This window comes from Mesocricetus auratus, unplaced genomic scaffold (genome assembly GCF_017639785.1).
Source record: "Mesocricetus auratus isolate SY011 unplaced genomic scaffold, BCM_Maur_2.0 Super-Scaffold_100025, whole genome shotgun sequence".
NCBI lineage: Eukaryota > Metazoa > Chordata > Mammalia > Rodentia > Cricetidae > Mesocricetus > Mesocricetus auratus.
Window position 1 is genome coordinate 24,203,924 of NW_024429206.1, and position 27,673 is coordinate 24,231,596.

General features: G+C 51.2%; 1 protein-coding gene across 2 annotated transcripts; it reads right to left on the minus strand.

Moving 5' to 3' along the window:
• On the minus strand, positions 1-27,007 carry Rcc1l (RCC1 like). Of its 2 annotated transcripts, none has more exons than XM_040731343.1 (11): positions 26,632-27,005; positions 21,552-21,681; positions 19,767-19,895; positions 19,017-19,083; positions 17,433-17,484; positions 16,061-16,145; positions 14,418-14,599; positions 11,861-11,948; positions 9,981-10,154; positions 7,925-8,010; positions 1-951 (listed from the first exon to the last, which is right to left on the minus strand). In XM_040731343.1, exons 1-11 carry the CDS (start codon positions 26,947-26,949, stop codon positions 874-876), a joined length of 1,389 nt encoding a protein of 462 aa, XP_040587277.1. In that variant the 5' UTR covers positions 26,950-27,005; the 3' UTR covers positions 1-873. The 2 variants fall into 2 exon arrangements, with proteins under 2 accessions (XP_040587277.1, XP_040587276.1); XM_040731342.1 differs by lacking the exon at positions 1-951 and adding an exon at positions 958-2,770 and having other exon boundaries at positions 26,632-27,007.
• Between the last annotated feature and the right edge of the window lie 666 nt (positions 27,008-27,673).

Sequence of the window (27,673 nt, forward strand, 5' to 3'; positions counted from 1 at the left end):
TTAAAAAAGGCAGAAATAGACTTTATTCCAAAAGAACTTTCAAACACTATTCTGAAAGGAAAACACAAGCTTTCTTAAAAACAAGTATTTTCCCAGTTTCTGAGGCTTCCTGCTCCAAGGCTGGCCCTCCAGCCAAGATTCCGCAGCCCTCAGCCCACAAGCATTTGGCCTACAGATTTTCTTCAGGGACTTCAGGCTGTTCAAAGCCAGGCATGGAGGAGGTTCCAAGGCTGGGATGCTGTAGACCATGGGGGGAGGTTGGCTCACACTGGCCGCCCCATGAAGTCTCAAGCCAAGGCATTCTGGGCTCCCAGACCGTCCGGGGAACTTGCGGGGTGGCAGCTGATCAGAGAGGCCCCAGCTGAGGTTAGCTGGCTGTCTTGCTGAGCTGGGTCAGCAAAGAGGCCCAAGTGTGTTCTGTTGTGACAGGAGACTAAAAGTTGTCCTGAGAGCCTTGTCATGTCTCCAATCTCTTAATATCAAATGTGCCATGAATAATGAACTTCCCCTAGAAACAGTGTCTCAGGCAAGATGCATTCCCAAAGGCCACCGTGTGTTACCTGGAAAGGGCATCAGCCTGGCCATCCTAGGCCCTCATGTGCTGGTACTCCCTGGTACTCCTCAGGACCACACCGAGCCAAGAGCAACCATCCTGAACTGAGTTCGCAGCCAGGAGCCTCAGCAGGGAGAGTTCTTGTCCACAGACTCCTATTATAATGTGCCCAGAGGAAGAGAGTAAGCACCCTGCTCCAAGGGGCCCTGGCCCTCTCCCGGTATCATCCGAAGCTCCACTGGTGGCCACACCCTGCCTCTGCCAAGCTGTTGCTGTCGGTGGGAGGCTGGGGCCAGCCTGGGATGGGCCCGGAAAGAGATTCAGATGAATGACTTGGCCAGAGTTACCATGTGATCCACACCACATGCCACATCCACAGGCTCACCGGGCATTGTCACCTGGAAAACAAGCCCCAGGACACAGTGAGAGGAAGGGTAGGCAGGTTCTGGAGCCCTTCTGGGGGACACAGGGACTCGTGTAGCTCCAATTCTCTGTGTAGCTGAGGCTGACCATGGTTTTCTGATCCCCCTGCCTCCACCTCCCTGGTGCTGAGTTTACACACATGTAGCACCACACCTGCTTAATTTATGCGGTACAGGGGACAGACCCGGAGCAAGCACTCTACCCACTGAGCGGCACCCTCAGCCTGGTAGGTTCTTTACCTCTGTGAGTGTGGCTCTGTCCCCTGCAAACAGGGTGCCCACACTAATCCACAGCCAGAGGATTATCAGAAAAAGGCCCCCCTACCTCTCTGCCCATCAATGGCGTCACCTCTAGTGGCCACCCTAGAGAGGTGGCCAGGAAGGACACAGATGCTCCTGGGGCCATTGTCTGTGGCAATGGCTTCCAGATTCCCTGCCTAAAGGCTGAGTGTTCAGTGACCTTGGGAGGGTCACTAAGTACTTGCCAAGAGTGGGAAAAGGCTTCTGCCTGGCGGGTCTCATGTGGGAACAGGGCCACACTGACCCAGTGACTTCCGTCACTTTACCTGTTGACCCCACTCGCAGCCACAGGCTGGATCCCATGTGTCCCCAGCATGGCCACCTGAGGCAGGTTCCACTGCATCTCCAAAGGCATTAGGGCCTCACCACAGACCCAGCCAAGCTGCCTGTGTCGGCCAGTGTTTCTCCCAGGAAGACCCAGGCCTCAGTGCAGCAGGAGGCTGGCCTCCTTCGCCATCTCAGCACTGGAGTCCTCGCGCCTCCAGAGGACACTCACTGTTTTAGAGCCTTCCCTACCAGGGACACCCTAGACCGTCCCACGTACAAGCAAGCCTCAGAGCTACACTGGGCCTCCCAGGGGGCTGCTCCCTTCAATCCTTGTTATTTTGTTCTTTATTAGACGTGTGTGTGTGTGTGTGTGTGTGTGTGTGTGTGTGTGTGTGTGTGTGTGTGTGTGTGTGTGTGCGCGCGCGCTCTCTCTCACAAGCGCACATGCCACTTTCAGTCAGAGGACAACTTTCAGGAACTGGTCCCCTCCCCCTTCCACCTTGTGGATACTGAATGTTAAACTCAGGTAGCCAAGCTTGGTGTCAAGTGCCTCTACCCAGTGAACCCTCACAGGCTCTAAATTTATCTGGTTTTTATTTTCTTCTGGTTTTTTGTTGTTTGTGGTGTACATGTGTAAGTGAACTCTGTATGGTGTGTGTGTGTGAAGTGTGTTTATGGTATATGGAATGGAGTGTGTGATGTGTATGGAATGTAGTATATATAGTGTATATATTGGCTGGTTTATGTCTACCTGACACAAGCTCGAGTCATCAGAGACGAGGGAGCCTCAACTGAGGAAAGGCCTCCAGGATCAGGCTGTAGGCAAGCCTGCAGGGCATTTTCTAAATTAGTGACTGATGGGGGTGGTGACATCCCTGAGCTGAGATCTCCAGATAGACAGACAGACAGACACAGACACAGACATGTGCACACAAAGAAAGCAGGCTGAGCAAGCCATGACAGCAAGCCAGTAAGCAGCCCCCTCCATGGCCTCTGCACCAGCTCCTGCCTCAGGTTCCTGCCCTGACTTCCTTTGATGAGGTGATGGGGATGTCCTTGTGTATCGATGTTTCCTTTATTGGTTGATGAATAAAACACCGAGTGGCCAGGAGCCAAGGAGGAAATATAGGCGGGGCTACCAGATGAGGAGAATTCTGGGGAGAGGAGACAGAGAGAAGCCCAAGGAGACACCATGTAGCTGTTGGGAAGACAGGACGCCGGAAGTTCTCTGGTAAGATAAAATCATGTAAAAATACATAGAATAGTAGTTATAGGTTAATAATTAAGAGAGAGCTACCCAGTAAAAAGCCTGAGCCATCAGCCAACAGTTCATAACTAATAGAAGCCTCTGTGTGTTTATTTGGGGCTGACTGGCAGTGGAAACAGGCAGAACAGAAACTCCCACCTACAATGAACAGTGATATGGAAGTAGGGGCCAAATTAACCCTTTCCTCCCCAAGCTGCTTTGTTCCCCACAGCAATGGTAAGCCTCAGACAGTGTGTGTGTGTATAATGTTGTATGTGTGGTATGTATGAGTATACTGTGTGTGGGGTAATGTATGGTATGGGTAGAATGCAGTATATCTATGTCTATGTGGTATACCTGGAGGATGTAGTGTGTGTGATATGTGTGCATGTGAGGTGTGTATGTGTAGTGTGTATAGTGTGTGGAAAATGTGTATGTCAAATGTGTGTGTGGAATGCGGTGTGTGTGGGGGGTGGGGGATGCGGTGTGTGTGTGTGCGTGGAATTCAGCGTGTGGCATGGATGTGTGCCGTGCACAGTTCAGTGTGTGTGGAGTACGGTGTGTGTGTGTGTGTGTGGAGTGCAGCGTGTGGCATGGATGTGTGCTGTGCACAGTTCAGTGTGTATGGGATGCGGTGTGTGTGGAGTGCAGTTGTGTGAGTGTGGAAACCAGTGGCTGACCTCAGGTGTCTTCCTCTATTATCCAAGACAAGGTCTCTGAATGGACCTAGAGACAATGGTGTCTGTTAGACTGACTAGCCGACAGCACCCAACACCTGGCTCTTCCGCTGTTGTGGGCACTGAGTTATAGACTGTACTGTGGAGCAGAGCTTTACATGGGCGCTGGAGATCCAAACTCGAATCTTCATACTTACACAGTAAGCACTCCACCCACTGAGCCGTCTCCCCAGCCTTTTGCTTGTTTTAGAGATAGGATGTCACTGTGTAACTGTGCAAGCCAGACTGGCCTTGAACTTATAAAGACTGCCTGCCTGCCTCTGCTTCCTGACTGCTGGGCTTAAAGGCGCCATGATACACTGAGTTACTTCAGTTTTTCAGACAGGGTCTCATCCCACAGCCTGGGCTGAACCAGAACTTGCAGCATTCTCCTGCCTCCACTTCCTGAAAGCTAAGGTGCACAGCACCATGCCCACTTTCTCCTTTTTTAATCACTGTTACTATGACATACACTGTAATAAGCAACGCTATACTGTAAAAGGACACTCAGTGGAAAACAACCACCATGCCTGGGAGCGGCCTAGCAAGCATGAGGTCCAGGGCTGTATCTCCAGCACCCTATAAACCAGGCACAGAGGTTCACACCTCTCATCCTAGTGTTTGGTGCGTAGAAGCAAAAGGATCAGAAGTTCCTCACTACACGAGTCTTAGGCTAGCCTGGGCTACATGAGCCCCTGTCAAAATAAATAAATACCCAGGCATTAAGTACCTCCTAATAACCCCATCACCCTATGCCCTGCTCCCAACTGAGAACTACTTAAATCAATGCAGAAGGGCACATGCCAGCCTGTAGCCTTCAGACCCTCACCCAGATGTGGATGTGGGCTCAGCCATCCTTCCCTGCTGGCAGCTGCAGAGAAGCTAGGGCTGCCTGGGCAATTTCCTGAGTTTAGGACAGAAATGAATGCCTGCAACAGGTGGCCTGGCCTAAAAGCACCAGAGTGGCAGGTGCTGACCGTGGAGCTTCAGCTCCATTAGGGGCTGCTGGCGACAGCAAACGAAGGCAGGAACCACGCCACGCGGCCTCCCCGCCTCCCCAAACAAAACACCTTGGAAAAAGCTGCCACACAGACCACTGAGCAAACAGAAATGGGCCCCAGGTGACAGAAGCAGCCTGGAGCTGCAGACGCGGCCAGCCCCAGGCCAGCCCCAGAACAGCAGTGACCGGCTGCCCTGCGGTGACCTAGCCAGGTGGGTTCTTAGCAACCTCCCAGGCCCCTTGAGATCATGTTTACCTCCCCTGGGAAAGTGCCTGGCCGTGATCATCTATAGCCAGCCCACTGCACTTAAGCACCTAATGCTGTTCCCCAGATGCTCTGCCATTAGAGCCCAAAGTGCAGGAAGCTGTTTGGTCTCTGCCTGCTGGCCAGGACCTTAGGGAACAGCAGTGGCCCTGAAACTCCAGTGCCCCTGGCACGTGTGGTGTCTCAGGTCTCTGAAATTACTCTACAATAAGTCTGTCCCTACTCATGTGGGGGTTTTTGGTCTCCAGGTCTCGTGTAGCACAGCTAGCCTCAAACTCATGCACCTGAGGATAACCCTGAACTTCTGATCCTCCTGCCTCCACCTCTTGCTCTCAAGTCCTGGGGTTACAGGTGTGCTCTACCACTCCCGGTTTTTGTGGTGCTACGAACTGAACCCAGAAGACAGGCTAAGCAAGCCTTCTGTCTGTCTGTCTGTCTGTCTGTCTGTCTGAGAGAGAGAGAGAGAGAGAGAGAGAGAGAGAGAGAGAGAGAGAGAGAGAGAGAGAGAGAGAGAGAGAGAGAGAGAGAGAGAGAGAGAGAGAATCTCACTATATAGCCCAGGCTGATCTGATTCTCCTGCCTCAGCCTTCCAGGTGGCTATGATTGCAGGCATGTATCATCAAATGAAAAGATCTGAATCTGGCTTCACCTATGACTGGTACGTATGCCCCCTCCCCCCATGGGATCCGCCTCAAGTCTCACATCTCACATCTGCAAGAAGTGAGCCCCACAGCACCCTTGCCTATGGCTTGGATCTTAAGTGTGCCCTCAAGGCCCATGTGTTGAAAGCTTGATCCCCGGCTCGATGCTACTGGGAAATGGCAGAACTCTATAGGGGTGGAGCCTCCTGAAGGTAAATTAGGGACTGGGGATGCCTTAGATTTCCCATTGCTGTGACAAAACACCATGCCCTTAAGCACCTTGGGGAGGAAAGGGCTCATTTGGCTATGCCTCCATGTCACAGTCCATCACTGAGGGAAATCAGGGCAGGAACCTGGAGGCAGGAACCGAGGTAGAAGCTATGGAAGATGCTGCCTGCTGTCTTGCTCCCCATGGCTTGCTCAACCTGCTTTCTTTTTTTTTTTTTTTTTTTTTTTTGGTTTTACGAGACAGGGTTTCTCTGTTTTGGAGGCTGTCGGTCCAGCCTGGCCTCGAACTCACAGAGATCCGCCTGCCTCTGCCTCCCGAGTGCTGGGATTAAAGGCGTGCGCCACCAACGCCCGGCTTCAACCTGCTTTCTTATGCACGCAGGACCACCAGCCCAGATGCGGCATTACCTACAGTGGGCTGGACCCTCCCACATCAATCACTAGTTTAAAAATGCCCTACAGGCTTGCCGATACAGTTTTACAAAGGCATTTTCTCAGTTAAGATTCCTTCCTCTCAGATGACTCTGGCTGGGTCAAGTTGACAAAAATAGACAAATAAACCAACAAACAAATAAGCAAACCCTAGCCAGCACAGGGAGCATGCCTTTGAGGATAATGACGGGCCCCAACCCCTTTCTATCCCTCTGATCCCAGTCTCCATGAGGTGAGCAGCTTTAAGGTCACATGTCCCCTGCTATGTTGTACCGCCCTGCCAAAGGCTCAAAGCAATGGGGTCAGCTGACCCCAGCTAAAGCTTCTAAAACCAAGAACCAAATTAAACATCTCCTCTGTTAAGTAGATGACCCCAGGTATTTTGTTACAAGAATGAAAAACTAATGAAACCTGTCAAGCCCTCCCCTTCATCTCATCACAAGATGACAAGAGACAATGTAGTCGCCTGGCATGTGAGCCCTTGGGGTCCACCAAATGTGCAAGACAGTAGGCAATGAGATGCTGCCAACACGAGGGCTCATCCTGCAACAGGAAAGCGCACTGGGAAGCCCACGGCCAGCAGGATGACATGCCTCTAGCTCACGGAGTCAGAGCAAGAGGGTGCATGCTGAGAATGGAGATCTCGGGTTCCAGCAGCCTACACATGGGTCTTAGCCAGAAGCCAAGGTGCTGCAGCAGGTATCCAGTTGTGACGGTTAACGCTGAAGGTCAGCATAACGGGCTCTGGAATCACCTAGGAGACATGGCCATGTCTGTAAGGGTGTCCCTGGGTTGGTTTAACTGAGATGGAAGACCCACCCTGAAAGTGAGCAGCACAATCCCATGGACTGGAGTCCTGGACTGAATACAAAGGATATAATGAAGATGGGCGGTGGTGGCGCACACCCTTGATCTCAGAACTTAGGAGGCAAAGGCAAATGGATCCCTGTGAGTTTGAGGCCAGCCTGGTCTACAGAGTGAGTTCCAGGACAGCCTCCAAAACAATACAGAGAAACCCTATCTCGAAAAAAATCAAAAAACAAAAAACAAAACCAAAAACAAAAAGAGAGAGAGAAAAAGAATAGAGGGCAGGCAGGAAAGGAGGAGGGTGGGGAATGCTGGCTCTCTAGACCAAACCAGCAATAGTCCGCAGAGGAATCTGCATGTACATGTGTGCTTGTATACATATTGTCTTGAAAGATTGGATTTTGATAATGTTCCTAAATTGTGAGCTAATTTCTTTCCTTCCTTTCCTTTCCTTTCCTTTCCCTTCCTCCCTTCATTCCTTCCTTCCTTTCTAGACTGAGACTCAAGCAGCTCAGGCTGGCCTCAAACTGGCCATGTTGTAGCTAAGGATGACCTTGAACTTCTGGTTTTTCTGCTTCCACAAGTGTAGTGCTGGGATTAAAGGTGTGGGCCACCCCACTACGTTTACGTGATGCTGGGGAGGGATCGCAGGGGTTCATGTGTGCTATGCTACTACTCTACCCGGTAGCTTCTCAGAGGCTGGAGCACTGAGCAGGTACAGCCTGCGCCTGCGATAGAACGACTGCATGGAGAGAAGGCTGCAGGCTGCACACTTGGAGGCTGCTGCTGCTGCATGCAGCCCCTGCCCATCGCCTCCCCAGAGCTTATCCTAGAGAGCGGCACACAGCAGGTCCTGGACTCTGTCCTGTACTAGGTTTTGCTTCCCTTGGCACGCCCTCCCACAACCCACCCCTGCATGGTCTTACCCTCCACAACCCACCCCTGCATGGTCAGACCCTCCACAACCCACCCCTGCATGGTCAGACCCTCCCACAACCCACCCCTGCATGGTCAGACCCTCCACAACCCACCCCTGCATGGTCTTACCCTCCACGGGAAGTACTGATCTTCGAGGCGTCCAATCCCCAAGCACCCTCGGATGTTCTTGCCCCACACGAATAGTTCGCCTTTGTCTGCCAAGGAAAGAAGACAGGAACTTTGTTGGAGCTACACAAGGAGCAGGCCATCAAGAGGAAGGCCTTCCAAGAGCCAGGGATGCTGGACGGTGGTGGCGTTCGCCTTTAATCCCAGCACTCGGGAGGCAGAGGTAGGCGGATCTCTGTGAGTTCGAGGCCAGCCTGGTCTACAGAGTGAGTTCCAGGACAGCCTCCAAAACAATACAGAGAAACCCTATCTCAAGAGGTAAAAAGAGCCAGGGACAAGCAGAACCTACTGCTCAGCCTCTGAACTGAATCTCAGAGAAAAGTCCCTTAGTGAATGTTCCATCCCCAAACCAGGTCCAAGCCAGGCCTTTTGACAGCCAGTCTAGGAGACAAGGCTTTGTGTGGGACAGCCAGGGCTCCCGTGCACAGCCCTCTCTGATCACTGTGGTGGCCTGACCGCCCACAGCTCCGTCTGACCCAGCTCTGCCTTTCTGACTGCCGGTGAAGCAAGACAGCCAGGTCTGCTTGGGTTTCAGTGTGTGGATGTTCTGTGAGGAGGCAGAGAGCAACTAGGGTCTATGTCTGTGTGCTGGGCACTGGGGACAGGCCAGCAACTGAACAAACGTGCTTCCTGTCCTCATGACCTTTACCTAGTAGAAGAGCCAAAAATGAATAAATGAACAAACCAATAAAGACAATGACTACACTGTGGAGAAAGTGCTTTACTGCTGAGCCACGCCCCTCACCGACAAAGTCTAGGTGGCCATTCTACTACTGAACCATGTCACTAGACCCTCACACTCGGGCATTCTATATAGGTGCACTTCCACTGAGCCACACCCCAGCTCCTCACTGGGGGATTCTAGGCAGGTGCTCTACCACTGAGTCACACCCCAGCCCCTCACTGGGAGATTCTAGGCAGGAGCTCTACCACTGAGCCACACCCCAGCCCCTTACTGGGGGATTCTAGGCAGGAGCTCTACCACTGAGCCACACCCCAGCCCCTCACTGGGGGATTCTAGGCAGGTGCTCTACCACTGAGTCACACCCCAGCCCCTCACTGGGGATTCTAGGCAGGAGAAATCTACTGCTGAGTCACATCTCAAGTCAAAAAAGACTTAGTTTTAGAGAGCAGCTCATTACAGATTCACAAATGGGAACTTAAGATGAGTGAAAAGGAGCCATGCCGTTGGAGGTAGACATGGAAGTCAATTAAATGGCAGACTAAAAGGACCAGAAAAAGCAAATTCGACTCTAGTGGGAAGAAAAAAAGGAAAAGTTAAGCTTTTCTCTCAAGAAGACTTTTGATCGACAAGGAAGCAGCATATTCCCCGGGAATCACTACGGTGACATGCACACGGTAACTGATGTCCATGGGATTGCTGAGCAGCCACCTGAACTGAGATGTGGTGGCAGAACACGAGGGAGGGCCCGGTGCAGACACTGTGGGACACTTGGTCTTTCATGGCTCCACAGCCTGTCCAGCAGCCGCCTCTGTTCACCCCTCCCTAGCACCTTGGGGGGTCTGAGCTTTACTGCCAGCAAGGTGGGCCACTTGCCCCTGCACACTCACCCACACACGGCCTAAACCTCTCCTGGTTTGCACTAGCACCCTACCAAACCCTTCTCCCCACCCAGCCTGCAACAGGTGCCTAAGAGAGCACACTGCAGCGTAAGCCTGACCACAAACAAAGAACCCAACCCAAAGTGCCAGCATGAACAAGGTATGTCACACGACACAGACATGACATGGCCTCCCTCTGCTTATTCCATGGAGACATCAATCTATTGGACGGACAGACGGGTGGATAGAGGAAGGAAGAGAAGGATGGACAGAAATTGACAGACAGACAGACGGTAGAATGCAGGGAAGGACAGACAGAAAGATGGGTGAAAAGATGGATGGCTATAAATGGATGTAGGTTGAAGACAGCAGCTGAGAGCTGTCCCAGTTTGAGAAGGAACAGACTCTGGCCTGGCTGCCCAGCAGGGTAACTTACTGGTGAGTGCAGCAAAATGGCTAAGCCCGCATCGGATCTGGGAAACCTGGACGTGGGGGTTGAACTCCGTCAAGCCAAAGAGCGTAGGTGGAATCATTTCTGGAAGAGCCGTTTCCAAGAGGTTTGGTCCTTTCCCAAGAATTCCATAGCCCCAGACAAAGATATGTCCTTCTTCTGTGTTACAACAAAAACAGTGGTTGTGAGTCAAGCCAAACACAGCCTCCCTGGCCTCAAAAACTATAGGGGCTGGGGCGGGGCTCGGTTGGTAGAGTGCGCGCCTAGCATGCATGAAGCCCGGGGCTCCACCCCTAGACCACAGAAAACAAGTGTGGCAGAGCATGCCTGCAATCCCTGGACTCGGGGTGGAGGCAGGAGGATCCTTGGGACACGTGAGACACACTGTGCTAGCAGGTTGAAAATGATTCTCCCCCTGACTACATACTTGCCAATGGAGTCTGGCTAGGGAGGAAGCCAATCTCAGAGGGCAGTGGGGAGGAGGTCCACAAAACTCACTGGCACACAAAATCCTGTGGACACTTTCCCCACCAACAGCTCCAAATTTCACACTGATCAGACCACCACATCAGACACAAGTCATTCTGACCGATTATTAAAGAAAGAGCAGGGTGGTGGCGCACACCTTTAATCTCGGCACTCGGGAGGCAGAGGCAGGAGGATCTCTGTGAGATCAAGGCCAGCCTGGTCTACAGAGTGAGTTCCAGGACAGCCAGAGCCACACAGAGAAACCATGTCTCAAAAAAAGAAGAAAAAAATCACAAAAACAAAACTCTTAGAAATGTTTCTTAACTTGCTTTTTGGGGAGTAGAAATTTGGGGTGTTGCTAGGGGTGGTTTGCTTTTGTTTTTCAGGTTTATTTTATGTGTATGGGTCTTTTACCCAAATGTGTATCTGTGTACAACCTGGGTGCCTGATGCTTGAGGAGGTCAAAACAGGGTATCAAGTTCCCTGGACTTAGGGATAGCCAAACTGCTATGTGGGTGCTGGGAATCGAACCTGGGTCTTTTGCAAAAAACAAGTGCTCCTAACCACTGAGTCATCTCTCTAGCTCCCGGTGTTGTTTTAAGACAAAGTCTTACAACACAGTCCAGGCTGGCCTGGACTTTATAATCCTCTACCACGGCCTCCTGAGCGTTGGGAGTCAGAGACCTGCAATGGCGACGTCCAGACTTCCCTTCCCTTCCCCTTTCCACTTCCTTACTTTCTTCTCATTGCCCTTCCCCCTTCCCGCCCTCCCTCCCCTCCCTTTGATGCGGGGCTAAGGACAGCATCTGGCTCTTCATGCATAAGCACTTTACCACTGAACTACTCTGCAGCCCTGGCTATATAACAAGTGCAGTACTACTGCTTAGGGGCAGAGCACAGTGACAGGGCAGGTTTTTCATGCATGAGACCCTGGACAGGCAGGTAGAGCGCCCGCCTAGAATCCCCCAGGATGCATAGGGCCTGTGTCTAGTCCCAGCTCAAAGATCCAGATGTTTGCTATAAAATGACAAAGCTCTGTGGCTGTGGCTGTCTAATACATTTTTTTTTTTTTTTTTGGTTTTTACGAGACAGGGTTTCTCTGTATTGTTTTGGAGGCTGTCGGTCCAGCCTGGCCTCAAACTCACAGAGATCCGCCTGCCTCTGCCTCCCAAGTGCTGGGATTAAAGGCGTGCGCCACCACCGCCAGGCTGTCTAATACATTTATATCATGAGCTACTAACCTGCTGAGAATCTCACCCCTACCCTGTAATGACTCCAACTAGATGTTCCCATAGCCATATTCCCCTCTTCAGGACGCCATCCACAGGACGAACTGTCCTCTTCCCTATCTGATCTGCCCAGTGCTTCTCAAAGAGCTGCCAAGAAGTGACTCTCACCATTCAATACAGCACAGCCCGTGCCACCACAAGCCACCTGCTTCACCTTGCCTACTTCGGAGAAAGGCAGGCACCGAGGGACATTAACCTGCACCAAAGAAAAGGGTGGGCGTGGTTAGGAGAACAAAGGAGCCAGAAGCAGGAAGAATCCTTGGCTAGTGCCCCTTCACCACGGACTCCACAAAGTCTCCCCAGTACCTCTCACTCGCTGAGCTTCCTAACCAAGGGCTCAGGACACAGAAAGAAGCCAGAGGGGCCCAGTTCCCACTCTTCTGGGAGGCAGATGTCAATCAAACTCAGCACCTTGTTTGTGCCTAAAGTGTGGAGGGGATTTCCAGGAGTCTCTAAGAGGCTGACCTGACATGGGGGAGAGGGGAGGTGTCACTTTTCCTGCACTCTGGGGGGTAAGACAGGGTATCTGGGGCAAGGGAGAAGGTAGCATCCTCCAGTGGAAGAGATGTTCCATGGGAACAGGACAAGCACAGCCACTCTAAGTGGTCAGAACTGACCAGATGTGGTGCGCACGCCTTTAATCCCACATAGGAGGCAGAGGCAGGCAGGTCTCTAAGTGGTCAGAACTGACCAGATGTGGGGGCCATGCCTTTAATCCACCACAGGAGGCAGAGGCCAGCCACAGTTATGAATCAAAACCCTGTCAGAAAAGAATGAATGAAAGAAAGAAAGAAAGAAAGAAAGAAAGAAAGAAAGAAAGAAAGAAAGAAAGAAAGAAAGACGGGGGAGGAAGGAAGACGGGGGAGGAAGGAAGGAAGGAAGGAAGGAAGGAAGGAAGGAAGGAAGGAAGGAAGGAAGGAAGGAAGATAGCACACACCTTTAAGTCCTGCACTCAGAATGAAGAGGCAGGCAGATTTTTGTGAGTTCAAGGCCAGCCTTGTCTACATAACAAGTTGCAAACCCATTGGGGATACATAGTGAGACCCTGTCCCAAAATAAAAATTTGAAAAAGAACTAACTGCTTTTTAGGAATGCCTGCTGCTCTTTCGGCGCACCCAAGTTCAGTTTCCAGCCCCACTCTGGCCACCCACGACTACCCGTAACTCTAGCTCCAGGGAATCCAATACTCTCCACCAGCCTCTGAGGGCGCCCACACTCACACGCTGATCCACACGGACACAGCACATACACATAAATTCAATCTTAGAGAAAAATAATGAGTAGGGAAGCCAGGTCACTGGGATACTGTAAACCATTGTGTGAATATGGTCCTTGTCATCTTTGAATCAGAAATGGCCCTACAGGCTCATGTGTTATCTGGGGGTGTTTGTTGTTTGGGTTTTTTGTTTGTTTTGAAACTGGGTCTGTCTGTGTAGCCCTGGCTGTCCTGGAACTCACTCTGTAGACCAGGCTGGCCTTGAACTCACAGAGATCTGCCTGTCTCTCCCTGAGATTAAAGGTGTGCGCCACTACACCCCTGGCTCAGCTCAGCTTTGAAACTTACTCCCCAGCTTGAGATACTATGGAACACGGTCCAAGAATGGAGCCGTGTGAGAATTCTGAGTGCTTGCGAGAAAACTCCAAGAAAACAAGTCTTACAACCTCAGTTTCTTCAAACACAGACTCGTTCTTGGATTGTGTCTTTGTGCTCTTCCCAAATACAGCAGACAGGAGTGAGTTACTTCAGCCGTTGTTACTCATGTTTTTGCCACGGACAGTTTATCCTTGTGACTGGACGCTTTACTCAGGTGACCCCTCCCAAGCCTCCCGTATCAACCGTCCGATGCTCTGAATAAAGCCGGCTACTGTGTCAGACTTCAATCTGACCCCTCCCAAGCCTCCTCGTATCAACCGTCCGATGCTCTGAATAAAGCCGGCTACTGTGTCAGACTTCAATCTGACCCCTCCCAAGCCTCCTCGTATCAACCGTCCGATGCTCTGAATAAAGCCGGCTACTGTGTCAGACTTCAATCTGCCTCAGTTTTAGGCTCCACTCTCCCAGGTCATGCTGCCAACTAGAGCAGTAAACAGTGGTGCTGCTCTAAAGGCTGGGAACTTGGAGGAGGTCAGTAGGGGCTACAGCCTGACCCTGACTCCATGCCTCTGGGTGTGGTGGCTCCACCTGTAGTCCACTACTCTGCAGCTGAGTCAAGAGGACCGCCTTGAGTTCTCTCCCAGCCCAAGGCTACAGGGTGAGACCATGTCTCACAAAAAAAAAGCAAAAAAAATAAAAAAGTAGAGTTAATGAGATAGCTCAGCAGATAAACCCATTTGCTGCCAAGCTTGACTACCAGAGTTTGATCCCAAGAACCAGCATGGTACAAGGAGAGAACTAATTCCTACGAGCTGTCCTCTGACCACACATGCACACACTCTCTAACAAGGGAGTGTAAAAAGTTAAAATAAGCTGGGGTCGTGGTGCACATCTTTGATCCAGAGGGCAGAAGCCAGCCTGTCGTAAACCAGGGCCAGCTAGTCCCGGTGGCTTCAAACCTACTCTTCTTTTTTGGACTCTAAGGAGACATCAGAGCAGAGGCAGCGTGACACCAGGCTACACCCGAAGCACAGGTCTACAGCGAAGCCTTGGCTCCCACCAGCTACATACCTGAGTGGAGTCTGTGACGGAGGCCAGCTGCAGGTACTCAGAATTTCCCCAGCCAAAGACCCCTCCATCGGAGGACACAGCCAAGCAGCAGTCACCGTAGGTGGCAACCTGGACAACTGCCACCCCAGCAAGGTCTCCGCCCAGTTTGGTGGGTGTGCTGGTGATGTTGTAGTGACCCAGGCCTAGCACAGCAGGAAACATGTATTAGCTCACAGACACAGGAGACTCGGGCAAGAACAGGCACACGGACAGCACTTTTCCCCAAAGAGACAAACTGCAAACTCGTACCTGAACTATTTTAAACACACTGGGAATGTTTAGGTCTGAATCAAGTTGAAAGACTGAGGACAGGAGGATCATGAGTTCCAAGACAGCCTGGGCTATACTGTGAGTTCTAAACCAGCCTGGTCTATACTTGAGTTCCAGGACAGCCTTAGAAACAAACCCTCAGCCAGGCAGTAGTGGCACACACCTTTAATCCCAGCACTCGGGAGTCAGAGGCAGGTGGATCTCTGTGAGTCGAGAGCAGTCTGGTCTACAAGAGCAAGTTACAGGACAGCCTCCAAAGCCACAGAGAAACCCTGCCTTGAAAAACCCAAAAGAAAAAGAAAGAAAGAAACAGACCCTCAACAGACGTGGTGGTGCACGCCTTTATTCCTCCTCGGGAGGCAGAAGCAGGAGGCCTCTGTGAATTCAAAGCCAGCCTGATCTACATAGCCAGTTCCAAGGTAGTCAGGACTAAATAGAAAGACCCTGTGTCAAAAAAAAAAAAGAGAGAGAGAGAGAGAGAGAGAGAGAGAGAGAGAGAGAGAGAGAGAGAGAGAGAGAGAGAGAGAGAGAGAGAGAAAATCCTCAAACAAAACCCCCAAGAGTCAAGTTAGGAAATTCTGGAGGATGAACTAGCACTGTATGATAAAGCTTTCAGAGTTTGCATACATTATAAGCAGTTACTGTCTGTCTGTCATGCTAGGGACAGAGGTAGCAGTGAGCCACACTCCTGGAAGCCCTGGAAGCAGTTTCTAACACTCTCCGGGCTTGCTAGGAGACACTGAAGCCAGCACAGCGGCATGCACCTGTGGGCTCGTGTACAGGTAGGCCAGCAGACTAGGGGAAGAGGCCACTCAAGCCACGAGTTAGAGGCCACCAGACAGCAGAAGACCTTACTGGGCAGCCAGTCAGAGCACAGCACTGAACCACAGACTCCTGGGTAAACCAAGTCCTCAGGGAAGCAGAGGCCTGGCACCAGGCCAGGGCCAATGAAATGCCTTCTAGAGGAGTGATCCTAATGCAGGTCCTGAAGGTTCCCACAAATTGAACTCAATAAAACACAAGTTCATGGTCAAGTCCCTAAGCCCTGAGGGATCAAGCACTACCAGCAGGAGTCAGCAGAGGCAACAGATAAGCCTGCTCCTCCAGACTCCAGTTGCTGGGATGAATGAGGCCCAGGGCTCTGCTACTGACAACAGTGCTGAGGAACCTCTGACACCTTCTTGGTTCGTTTCTATGGAAACCAGCAGCAAAAGAACCAGGAAAGAATACAAAAGATGGCAGTCCCCAGAAGACCCAAACCTAGACCATGAACCCTACAGCCCACAATGGCTGCAGAGGCCACAGGCCTCCCCAAGGGGGCAACAAGCACCTACCTGTCTGTCCATCGGCACCCCATCCACAGGAATAGACTTCCCCTTTGTTTGTGAGGAACAGGCTGTGGTCCTGACCACAGACAACCTGGCAGACAGAGACACGGTGCTGTCAGAGCCCAGGCAGCCAGTCCTACACACAAGGGGGCCCTGGATCACGCAGGCTTGCCCCAGATCACCTTCAGTTTACTCTCTCCCTCAGGTCCCTCCTTCACCCTACAGTGTCCCATCTGGCCCTCCCCACCTCTCCTCTGTAACCCCGGCCTCTTCGTCACCTTCCCTGTTGGAATCGGTTGTCTCTCCCCTATTCACACTTTTCTGGAAGGCACCGTCCACCACCCCCACCCCAGGCTTTCCTGGGGCCCAGCACCACATGACTGCCTGTCTACAGGACAATAAGATACCAGGATTTCTTTTCCTAGCTCACGGGTCAGCTGTTCCACCAGGAGTTATGCTAAGGCAGCAGTCAAGACACCCTAGCACAAATGAACCACCAAAGTTTAGTGACTTACCCAAAGTCACTGAGCAAGTAAGTGGAGGAGCAGGGACTTGAACTCATATTCATGGGACTACAAAGCAGTTGAAGAACTCCACTCTACTGCAACTGACTACTAAACCTGCAACATCCAGCCTACAATGCCACAGAGAAACCCTGCCTTGAAAAAAAAACAAAAGAGCAAAAGAAAACCCTTCCCTTCTGTCCTGCTCCTACACTCTAGCATCAGCTCTGGCTGTGTGAGTTAAGTCCCACTAATCTCGTCATCCAGTGTGCCGGCCACTTTCACATCAACTTGACACAAGCTGGCATCATCAGAGAAGAGGGAGCCTCAATTGAGAAAACGCCTCTAATGTAAGACTGGGCTTAGCTTGGAGTGCTGGAGCATATCTTTAGTCCCAGCACTCGGGAGGCAGAGGCGGGCAGATCTCTGAGTTCAGTGCCAGCCTGGTCTACACAGCTAGTTCCAAGACAGCCAGGGCTACAGGAGAATCCCTGTCTCCAAAAAGTCAAGAAAGAAAAAGAGAGAGAAAGAGGCAAGCCTGTGGGCATCCCTGGGCTGGGGTCCTGCATTCTATAAAAAAGCAGGCTGAGCAAGCCAGGGGAAGAAAATTAGCAGCATCCTCCATGGCCTCTGCATCAGCTCCTGCTCCAGGTTCCTGCCCTGTTTGAATTCCTGTCCTGACTTCCCTCAGTGATGGACAGCGATATGGAAGCATAAGCCACATATACCCTTTCCTTCCCAACTTGCTTACGGTAATGGTGCTTCAACAGTACCCCTAAGACATTCAGAGAAGTCCAATGACAAATGTGACATCACCCTGCACACCTTGCAACCTTTCAAAAGCACCCCAAAAGTCCTCAGGCCAAGCCTCTTACCTGGACCACCTGTCCATCAAAGTCCTGCATCCTGTGCACTGTGTGACTCTCACTGCAGTCAGGAACAAATTGGGGAGAAGCAACAGAGGCAGTCATGAGTCCCATGCAGGCTGGGCCCCACCCAGCACCCACCTCCATCATCCCTACCTGCACAGTCATGTCCCCACATACACAAACATTACAACAGCTCTCAAGGTCAAATGTGGGACGGCTAACTGAGGTTGTCTTGTCTGTCAGCGTTCAATCATGGGTGTGGGTATGTGCACAAGTGTACAGGAGACCGTGGAGGCCACAGACATAACCCTGAAGTTAGAGTCACGGGTGACTGTGAACCCCCAACATGGTGCTGGGGACAGAACTCCAGTCCTCTGCAAGAGCAGCAACTGCAGCCGGGCAGTGGTGGCACAGCCTTTAATCCCAGCACTCGGGAGGCAGAGGCAGGCGGATCTCTGTGAGTTCGAGGCCAGCCTGGTCTACAGAGCGAGTTCCAGGACAGCTTCCAAAAAAACAATATAGAAACCCTGTCTTGAAAAAACCAAAAAAGAAAAAAAAGAAAAGAAAAAAGAAAAGAGCAGTAACTACTCTTCACTGCTGAGCATCTAGCTAGCCCATTTGTTTGTTTGCTTTTTTATGGCACTGAGGCTGGAACCCAGCTCTCACACATGCCAGACAAACCCTATACTGCCTAGGCATATTCTAGCCCCTAACTGGGGCCCTTTGGGCAACTGGTCTACCGCTCAACCACGCCTGGTTCTCACTGGGAGAGAAAAGTATTCAACCAAGGAGCTGCAGTCCTAGCTCATTTCTGTTTGTTTGTTTGTTTTTGAGACGGGGTCTCTCTATTATGTAACCTGGCTGGCCTTGAACTCCCTCTGTAGACCAGGCTGGCCTCTAATTCAGAGATCCTCCTGCCTCTCCTCCTGAATGCGGGAAAGGCGTGCGCTACCACCCTTTATCTTTTGAGATGAGGTCAACATAAACTGCCCTGAAAGTTCAGCTCTCTTACTTGTACTTCCTAAATGCTGGCATTACAGCCATGAACTACTACACCTGGCTTGGGAAAATACTTTCAACACTAAAATGAAGGGGAACTGTTTTTAATAAATTTGGTAAAGTGGAAAATTTTTCAAAATTAAATAGAGAATAGCCAGACATAATGGTACACTCTTTAATCCCAGCACGTGGGAGGCAGAGGCAGGTAATCTCTGGAAATTCAAGGCCAACCTGAGACAGAAACTTCCAGACCAATCAAGGATACACAGTGAAAAACTGTCTCTAGAAAATGAAAGAATTGAGGGGCCTAGCAAGATGGCTCATTAGGTAAAGGCACTTGCCACCAAACCCAACAACCTGAGTTCTATCCCCAGAAGCTACAAGGTAGGTGAGAACTGATTCCTGAAAATTATCCTCTGGCCTCCATACACGATGAGCACGTGTAAGTGTGTGCATACACACACACATACTACAAAATTAACACTTTACACACCATGACCAGTGCTCTTCCACCCGCCCCCTCACCCTACAAAGGGTGGCGCCCCTGCTGAGGGAAGGCTCCCACACTGGGGAGAGCGCGGTTTGACTCACCTGTACACCTCGTCCTCCACCACCTTCCGTCCGCACTGCCCGTGGGAATTGTTGCCCATGCTGAAGACTGAAGCACAGCCCGCCATCAGGTCAGCTCTAGGGCTCCACGGCCCCACCACAGCAGCACGGGGGCTGACACAGGTGGCCCCGGCCTGCACACCTCACTCCTCACTAGCCTCACGGCTCCCTCCCACACTCCAGCCTCTGAGCAGCCCATGAGTGGGGCAGGGCCTGGGCTTGCTTCTCTCCTAGACCTGATTCCACTCCCAGACTGACGTCACAATCAACTGCCATGACCCCAGAACTGTGCGGACACGGACACGGGAACAGGACACGACGCCATTGGTAGATGCGCCTTCTGTCCAGCTGGGCACTGGAGGCTCAGACACAAACATAAACACACAATGAGAAATAAAATCTTTAAAAAAAAAAAGTAGGGCTGCAGAGCTAGTTGAGCAGTTAGGAGAGCTTGCTGCTCCTGAGGATCTGATACGGTCTTCGGGCCTCTGCAGAGACCACACATATGTAGCATGCACTCAAATATACACACATACACATAAATAAAAATTAACAATAAATCAAGGGCTGAGGTAGAGCTCAGAGGTACAGTGGGTAGCTGCTTTTGAGCACAGCGGGGAGCACAAGGGATAACAAGCCCCCCCAAGTCTGCCGGGAACACCTTGCCACACCAAGCAGGAGACTGCCAACAGCAAGGCTGCTTTCTCAGATGCCCTCAGCGAGACCACTCACCACCTTCTCTGTCTGTCAGGATAAGGGAGTGTGCTCGACCGCAGGACACCTGCAACACCTTCGTCTCCTGAGGTCTGTCGAGGGGCAGCGCGACGGGTGAGGGCTCCAAAACGTACTCGTAGCCCCTGGCTGAGCAGAAGCGCCAGTCACAGTGCGGCCACTGACTCGGTCACACCAGCTCTTACAGAAACCTGACTGTGCAACCTCACTGCTTCACACAGGAAGGAACTCAGCAACAACTCAGCACGCACACTCTGGCCAGGGCTGGCCTGCGAAGCCGACTCCAGCCTGCCCTCCCACACTGCCTTCCCGCCAAGGCAGGTCCTGAGCACCGTGCCAGTCTCTGACTCTCCAGGACTGCGGTGGAAGCTCAGTGTGCTGTCCTAGAACAGAGTCCTGGGCTCCATCCCCAGCACCACAGAAATCCCAGAGGCAAGGAGATCCAAAGTCAAGGTCATCCTCAGCTAAGTGGTGAGTTCCAAACCAGCCTGGGCTACCTTAAAAAAGAAGAGACATCTTGAAAGTTGACCCTAATAGTCCCAGAACTCAGGGGGTGAGGCAGGAGAGCTACAGATGCAGACCTGTTTCAATAAAACCTGAATAAATAAATCAGTCTCATGGGCCAATAATCTAGCTGCAGAAGGTTTGCTTATCAGCACAAGCACACGTGCGCGCTCACACACACACATACACACGCACACGCAAACGCAGAATCAAACTAAACTAAAACTCTGAGAGGAGAAGTAGCCTAAAAGGACTAGGGAATGAACAAAAGAAAAGAGTAATGTTTCTTTCAAATAAAGTACCACAGCTAGGCACGGTGACACATCGGTAATTCCAGCTCAGGATACAAAGACCAAGCCAGAAAAATGGCACAGCTGGTAAAAGTGCTGGCCACCGAGCCTGGCAACCCAAGCTCACATGGAAGAGAATCAGTTCCCACAAGCTGTGCTCTGAGCTCCCACACACGCAGCGTGGCTCATAGGCGTGGGATTTCAGCTGTGCACCACCACACCTGTACCTGTTCCCAAATCATGACATGGAAACTCTTATTAGTTACAAAAGCTTGGCCTAGCCTAGGCTCGTTTCTGCTAGCGCTATTTCTCTTTGCCTTTTGCTTGGGAGCTCCTTGCCTTTGCCTCTTTCCTTCCTCCTGTAGACCTTACTTTCCCTGCTGCTTGTGGCTGGCAGCTGCCTGGCTTCTTACCCCAAACACATCCCTCGTTCTGTCTTCTCTTCCTCTTTTCTCTTTTCTTCTCCCATTTACTCTCTATGCCCACCAGCCTGGCCTATCCTTTCTCTGCCTAGCTATTGGCTGTTTAGCTCTTTATTAGACCAATCAGGTGCCTTAGGCAGGCAAGGTGAAACAGATGCAAGACATCTTTGTAATTAAGCAAATGTAACACATCTTTGCCCCTTAATATCCCACAACACCTGGCTTCAGTCCTTGGGGTTTTGTTTTGTTTGGGGTTTCTGTTGTTGTTTCAGGTTTTTTTGGTTTTTCGAGACAGGGTTTCTCTGTGGCTTTGGAGATTGTCCTGGAACTCACTCTGTAGACCAGGCTGGCCTCAAATTCACAGAGATCCGCCTGCCTCTGCCTCCTGAGTGCTGGGATCAAAGCGCTACCACTGCCCGGCCAGCCCCTGAATTTTTGATATGTAGCCCAGGCTGGCCTCAAACTCAAGCTCCTCCTCCCTCAGGCTCTCCCTTGCTGGGGTTAGAGGCATACACCAACACAGCCCTCTTTATTTGCTGCTGTGGTTTATGGTAAGGATACCTGCTTACTTTTATCCTTCCGGCTCCTGTGGAATCCAAGCTGAGAATCTTTGTTGAGTCCCATACCCCAGACTTTCGTAACATCCTTGGTTTTCGAGGACAGCAGTGTGAATCCATAGCCACAGGCAGCAGAGGAAATCTGAAAGAGTTCCCACAATGCACCATGAACTGATTAGTGATGCCAGTGCTTTCAGCAAGTGACAATCATTTACATACACTCATGTACTTCCACAGTGAATGGGCCTCATCCCTCATCTACCATCTATGCTAGACCATCTTTTTTCTTCTGTGCACACGCCAAGCACCGGGCATTTTCATCTCATCCCACCAGCATGGCAGTTGACGGACAGTCTTAGTGTGAATCTTAGCCCCACCCCTTCCCAGCTGTGTGTCTTGATGACCTGAGTTCAGTCCCCAGAACCGTATGGTGGAGGGAGAGAACCGACTCCTGCAGGCTGTCTTCTGACCCCTACATGTGTGCTGAGACACACAAGCACGTGCATACACATGTACACACACAAAAATGAAGAAATGTTCAGACTCTTTAAAGGAAATGAGGGGCTGGAGCAATGGCTCAGAGGTAAGAGTGCTTGCTCTGCAAGCACAAGGCCCCGAGTTCGGATCCCCAGCACCCATGAAAGTCTGGCATGGCTGCACATGGTGTCTGTAACCTCAGTTATGGGGCGGAGACAGGAGAACCCCAGCCAAGCCAGCAAGATCAAGACAGGAGAACCCCGTCAAGCCAGCAAGATCAAGGGCTTCGGTTTCAGGAGAGATCCTGTCTCGAGGGAATAACGCGGAGAGCCGCAGTGGAGACGGAGCAGGACAAAGGCACTCCTCTCACAGGGCGGCTGCCAGGAAGAAACGAGTTCAAACACCAAAGCCTGCACAATAAACAGCACCCAACGTAGACAACGTGTGCAGAATGTAAGATTCTAGAGGGCTGCCCATGCTACACTGCCACCTCCTCAACCCACGCAGAGGTGTTGCGGTAGCTACCGTGAACTTGACACATTAACAGCCTTGTTCAGTCTGTCACCTAGACCATCATCGGTCCTCACTTTCACTGACTGGAGGAACTCAACTTGGGAGGGAAACCTACCACACTTCTGGTAGGAGCGTTAATTCTAGTTGGGATCAGAAGTAACCCAAACCCGGGGTTCATTCTATAATCAATCGTCTCCACAGCACCCAGAGCAGTTACCCTCCCAGCTAGCAGGGGGTGCCCTCAATTTTACACTTGATGTCCCCATGTCTGCTCTAGATCACATTATAAACTCCTCGGCCCAGCGTCATCCCACTACCCCTCAGCTATTGAATGTATCAGAGACCCAGCGACTCCCTCAGAGAACCCCTCTGAACCTCGAGGAACCCAAAACAAAAATGCCAGAGTGCCACTCTTCATAATCCTCCTGCCCCAGCCTCGTAACTGCTGACACTGCGATGTGTGGCCAGGAACAGTCTTTTTTCATTAGTATTTTTATTTATGTGTCTGTGTCTATGTGAGCATACCCACACACCATGCGGTACCCTCAGAGACGAGAAGGTGTGCTGGTTTTCCTGGAGCTGAAGTTACAGTTGACTCGGAGTCACTTCCCTGGGCTGCTGGGAAATGAACTCTTGCTCTTCAGCAGTACACCATACCAACTGCTGACCCAGCTCCACAGCTTCTTAACTAAATGTTATTAAAATCTGTTGCCAGGTGGTGGTGACACACACCCTTTGACCCCGGCTTCCGGGAAGCAGAGGCAGGTGGATCTCTAGGAATTCAAGGCCAGCCTGGTCTGCAGGGTTAGTTCCAGGACAGTCAAGGCTACAGAGAGAAACCCTGTCTTGAAAAAAAAAACTTAGAAAAAAAATTGTTGAGGCTTTAACCATGTCATTCAGAAGTGACATGTCAGCAGGGCAATGGTGGCGCATGCCTTCAATCCCAGCACAGGTAGAGGCAGGCAGATCTGAGTCTGAGGCCAGCCTGGTGATTTCCAGGACAGCCAGGACTGAACAAAGTGACACGGCCCTCTTTACACCTTCTGACAGTTTCCCGTCTAAGATACAAGACATCTATACCACCATGCTTCTGCTCAAAACACGTCAATTTCTAACCTCCTAGAGACACCACATTTCCTTTTTTGTTTGTTTGTTTGTGTTTCTGAGACAGGGTTTCCCTGTGTAACAACCTGACTGTCCTGAAGGCCACCATCCTTCCGACATGGCTTGAGACCCACAGAGATGACTTACTTGGGCTGATGCTAACTGGACTGCAGGAGAGGAAACGAAGAAGACTGTGTGGCTGCTTACAACTGTCTAACTCCAGTTCCATGGGGTCCCATGCCCTCTTCTGGTCTCTGTGGGCTCCAGACACGCAAGTGACACACACACACACCCCAAAACCGAAAAACTATAGATCTAAAAATGATGCCCAGAACCAGACAGTGGTGGGGCACACCTTTAATCCCAGCACTCAGGAGGAACTCTCTGAGAGTTCGAGGCAGGACAGCCAGGGCTGTTACACAGAGAAATCCTGTCTCTAAAAAAAATATCCAGCACACTAAGATTATTCTCATGCTTAGTGATACCTGTTTATTTAACACTCAACAAATATTTGAAGGGTGCATGGTATCATTTAATCTGCTCACATGTGAAAGGCTCTGAACAGTATCTAACAATGTCAGCTAACGTGAGAGCCTGACGGGATGACACACCAGGAGGGGACTCCAGCCACAGTCTATGAAGAGGTTCACAGATGTCTTCCCGACAAGCAAAGATTATACTAAATAAGGCTGCACACACCTGCAATCCCTGAGACTGAAGTCAACTTGGGTTACTCTCTCTCTCTCTCTCTCTCAAAAATAAAAAATGTTAGCTTTTACTAATTCAGTTTAGCACTGTACTAAAAGTCCCTCCCCCCATTAAATCAAGCTAGGAAAAGAAGCATCCGATTAGAAACAAGGATATAAAACTACCTCTATCCACTAAAAAATACACAAAAAAAATCTGTAAGCACAGGGGCAGGAGCCAGGTCTGATGAAGTACGCCTTTAATCCCAGCACTCAGAAGGCAGAGTTGGGTTATCTCTGTGAGTTCCAGGCCAGCCTAGTCTACCTGTCTTGAAAAACAAAACAAAACAAAACAAAAAAGAGCAGGTAGAAGAGGTGGGTGGCTCAGTGGTTAGGAGCACTTCTAGTCCTTTCAGAGGACCCAGGTTCCAATGCCAGCACCTACCACGGAGGCTCACAGCTGTAGCAGGCTTTCTTTTGGGCAACCAAACCAGCTCCCAAATCACAACACAGAGACTTATTACTAGTTATGAATGCTCGGCCTTATCTTACGCTTGTCCCACTAGCTCTTAAAACTTACTATAACCTGTTTCTTTTCATTTACGTTTTTGCTTCTGGGTTTTTTGCCTTTCTTTCGTTGTGTACGTCCTACTCTGAGTCTGGCTGGCCCTAGGCATCTCCCTTGTGGTCTTTGTTTCTCTCCCTTCTCTCCTTCTATGTATTCTCTCTGCCTGCCAGCCCCACCTATCCCTCTCCTGCCCAGCTATCAACCAGCCATTCAACGTTTTATTAGACCAATCGGGTGCTTTAGGCCGGTAAAGCAACACATCTTTCAATGGTTAAACAAATGCAGCACATCTCTACCTAGTTACACAATGCAGTGTAAACAAATGTGACAAACTTTACATAGTTAAAGAGTCCACAACGCACAGCCATCCGTAATCCCAGCTGTACAGGCTCTAATGCCCTCTTGTGGCCGTGGCCTCCATGGACACCAGGAACACAAGTGATACAGACAGGCCTACAGGCAACACCACACACATTTTTTAAAAAATTAAAATCTATAGAACCATTTAACAAGCTCAGCAAAACCACAAGGTAGAAGACTGATATACAAAAAAGGAAGGAAGGAAGGAAGGAAGGAAGGAAGGAAGGAAGGAAGGAAGGAAGGAAGGAAGGAAGGAAGGGGCTGGAGAGATGGCTCAGCAGGTAAGAGCACTGACTATTCTTCCAGAGGACCAGGGTTCAATTAATTCCCAGCACCCACATGACAGATTACAACTGTCTATAACTCTAGTTCCAGGAGATCTGATACCTTGACCCAAAGGACATAAAATAAGGGTCAAATAATAATAATAATAATAATTATATATATATATAATGGCCGGGCATTGGTGGTGCACGCCTTTAATCCCAGCACTCCGGAGGCAGAGGCAGGTGGATCTCTGTTAGTTCCAGGGCAGCCTCCAAAACAATACAGAGAAACCCTGTCTCGAAAAACAAACAAAACAACAACAACAACTCAAGGTTGGAGGTGTAGCTCAGTCGATATGGCGCTTCCGTGGCGTGGCTGCATTTCCGTGGCATGCATAAAGCCCTGGGCTCCATCCCCAGCACCACCTCAACCAGAGACTGTAGCACGCGGCTGTAATCTCAGCATTTTGAAGGTAGCAACTGGGCCTCACTATGTAGCCCAAGCCAGCCTGCAACTTGTGGCAATCCTGGGATTACAGGTGCTGGCCACCACAGCAGACCTCCTGCGCCCTTTTCAAATGTAGCCTCCCATCTCCTCGCTCCAACCCCTCAGAATGGCATTCCCTTTCCTGGGTGCTCATCTCTTAAACTCCAGCCAACGCATCTCTGACCATCCCTGACTTAATGCATGGAGTCTCTCTAGCCTGAGTACAAATACCGTCATTTATTTCTACGCTACCGGCTGCGGGGCCTGGGGCCTCGCCTAACCTCTCTGGAACTCCCTTCCACCCCCTGTAACTGGAAGGTGAGACTCCTCGGGGGCTGGGCAAGTGTCCCGAGGTGGGCAGAACGCCTGGGGGGATTGTCAACCTGTGCGATCAGGCAAGACAAACACACAAAACTTCCTCTAGCCACAAGCAAACCGCACACAGAGAATGCCAAGACACAAAAATCTGTAGACGCAAGCTCATCGGCCAAAGGCGGAGGGTCAGCAATCTTCTTGGCAGCCACCCCTACCTAACTAACGCCTTCCTCCCCAACTCCCGGGAACTCGGAGGTCGTGCTCCCGGAAATCCGGCCTCGGAGGGAGGCCACGGAGGGGGGGCCGCTGCCCTCACCTTATGGTCCAGCTCCAGGCGGTAGGGTACCGGCTGGATTCTGCGTCGGGGCCGCAGGCCAGCGCGGGGTTCGGGCCCCGAGGCCGGCACCACGAAGCTGGGCACTCCGAGGGCCCCCGAGAAGCTGAAGCCCCATACGAAGACGCGATCGGCGCGGGCCCCGCGCTCGCCCACGTACTGGAACACGGGAGCGTCCGCCTCGGCCTCGGCCGCCTCTCGCCGGCTCCGCGAGCGCCCGGCCGGTCTCCAATGCTCGCGGACCGGTGCGGGCCACCTCAGCCGCCACCCCAGCAGCGTCCGGGTCGCCGCCGCCAGCATCGTCCGCTTCAGGCTTTGGCCGCGATGGGCGCCGCCATCTTGCGTCACCCTTGACCCCCCCGTCCCCGCCCCCGGCCTGGCGGAAGTAGATGCGGCCATGCTTACTACTGGCTGGAGGCGAAGCGCGTAGGGGAAATGCAGCCATATTTACTATTGGCAGAGGATACCGACTTTGAGGAGGTCTAACCATGGCTACTCCTAGATGAAAGCAAAGCCTGTGGGAAATCTTACCACCGTTATCCATGAGCAGGGGACTTAAATGAGTGTCCCAGTGTTATTTGAAGACGCCTGTGAAGTGTTGCCCCTCTGCATCTTCCCGCACCTTTTCAAATTCCTTGTGTGTTGTTTTGGCGTGGAGTTATCTAGGTGGTGCTTGGAATTGAACCCAGGGCCTCACACATACTTAGGGGACAGGCTAACACCAAACCACTCTCCCAGCCCCGGAATTGCTTTTATAAATGTTGAAAGGAAGTAGAAGCATTCTAGATGCTTATTTTACAGGAGCAAAAATGGGAATGATACCTGGGTACAGTGCCTCATAGCTGTCACCCCAATGCTAACACTGGGGCAGAAATGTTGCTGCAAACTGGAAGCCAGCCTGGAAGAGGGGGAAGCTATTAATATGTTTTTTGTTTGCTTGTTTGGGACAGGGTCTCACTCTGCAGCCCAGGCTAGCCTCTAACTGCAATTCTCCTACCTCAGCCTCCCAAGTGTTGAGATTAGG

Excerpts from the sequence above, each read along its gene's own strand:
- Rcc1l (XM_040731342.1), bottom strand. The coding sequence starts at position 26,949 with ATGCTGGCGGCGGCGACCCGGACGCTGCTGGGGTGGCGGCTGAGGTGG. Across the intron at positions 17,485-19,016 it reads GTGGAGGACGAGGTGTACAG|TGAGAGTCACACAGTGCACA; the intron begins GTGAGTCAAACC and ends TCCTGACTGCAG. Across the intron at positions 2,771-7,924 it reads ATCAGTACTTCCCGTGGAGG|AGAACTTCCGGCGTCCTGTC; the intron begins GTAAGACCATGC and ends TTATCTTACCAG.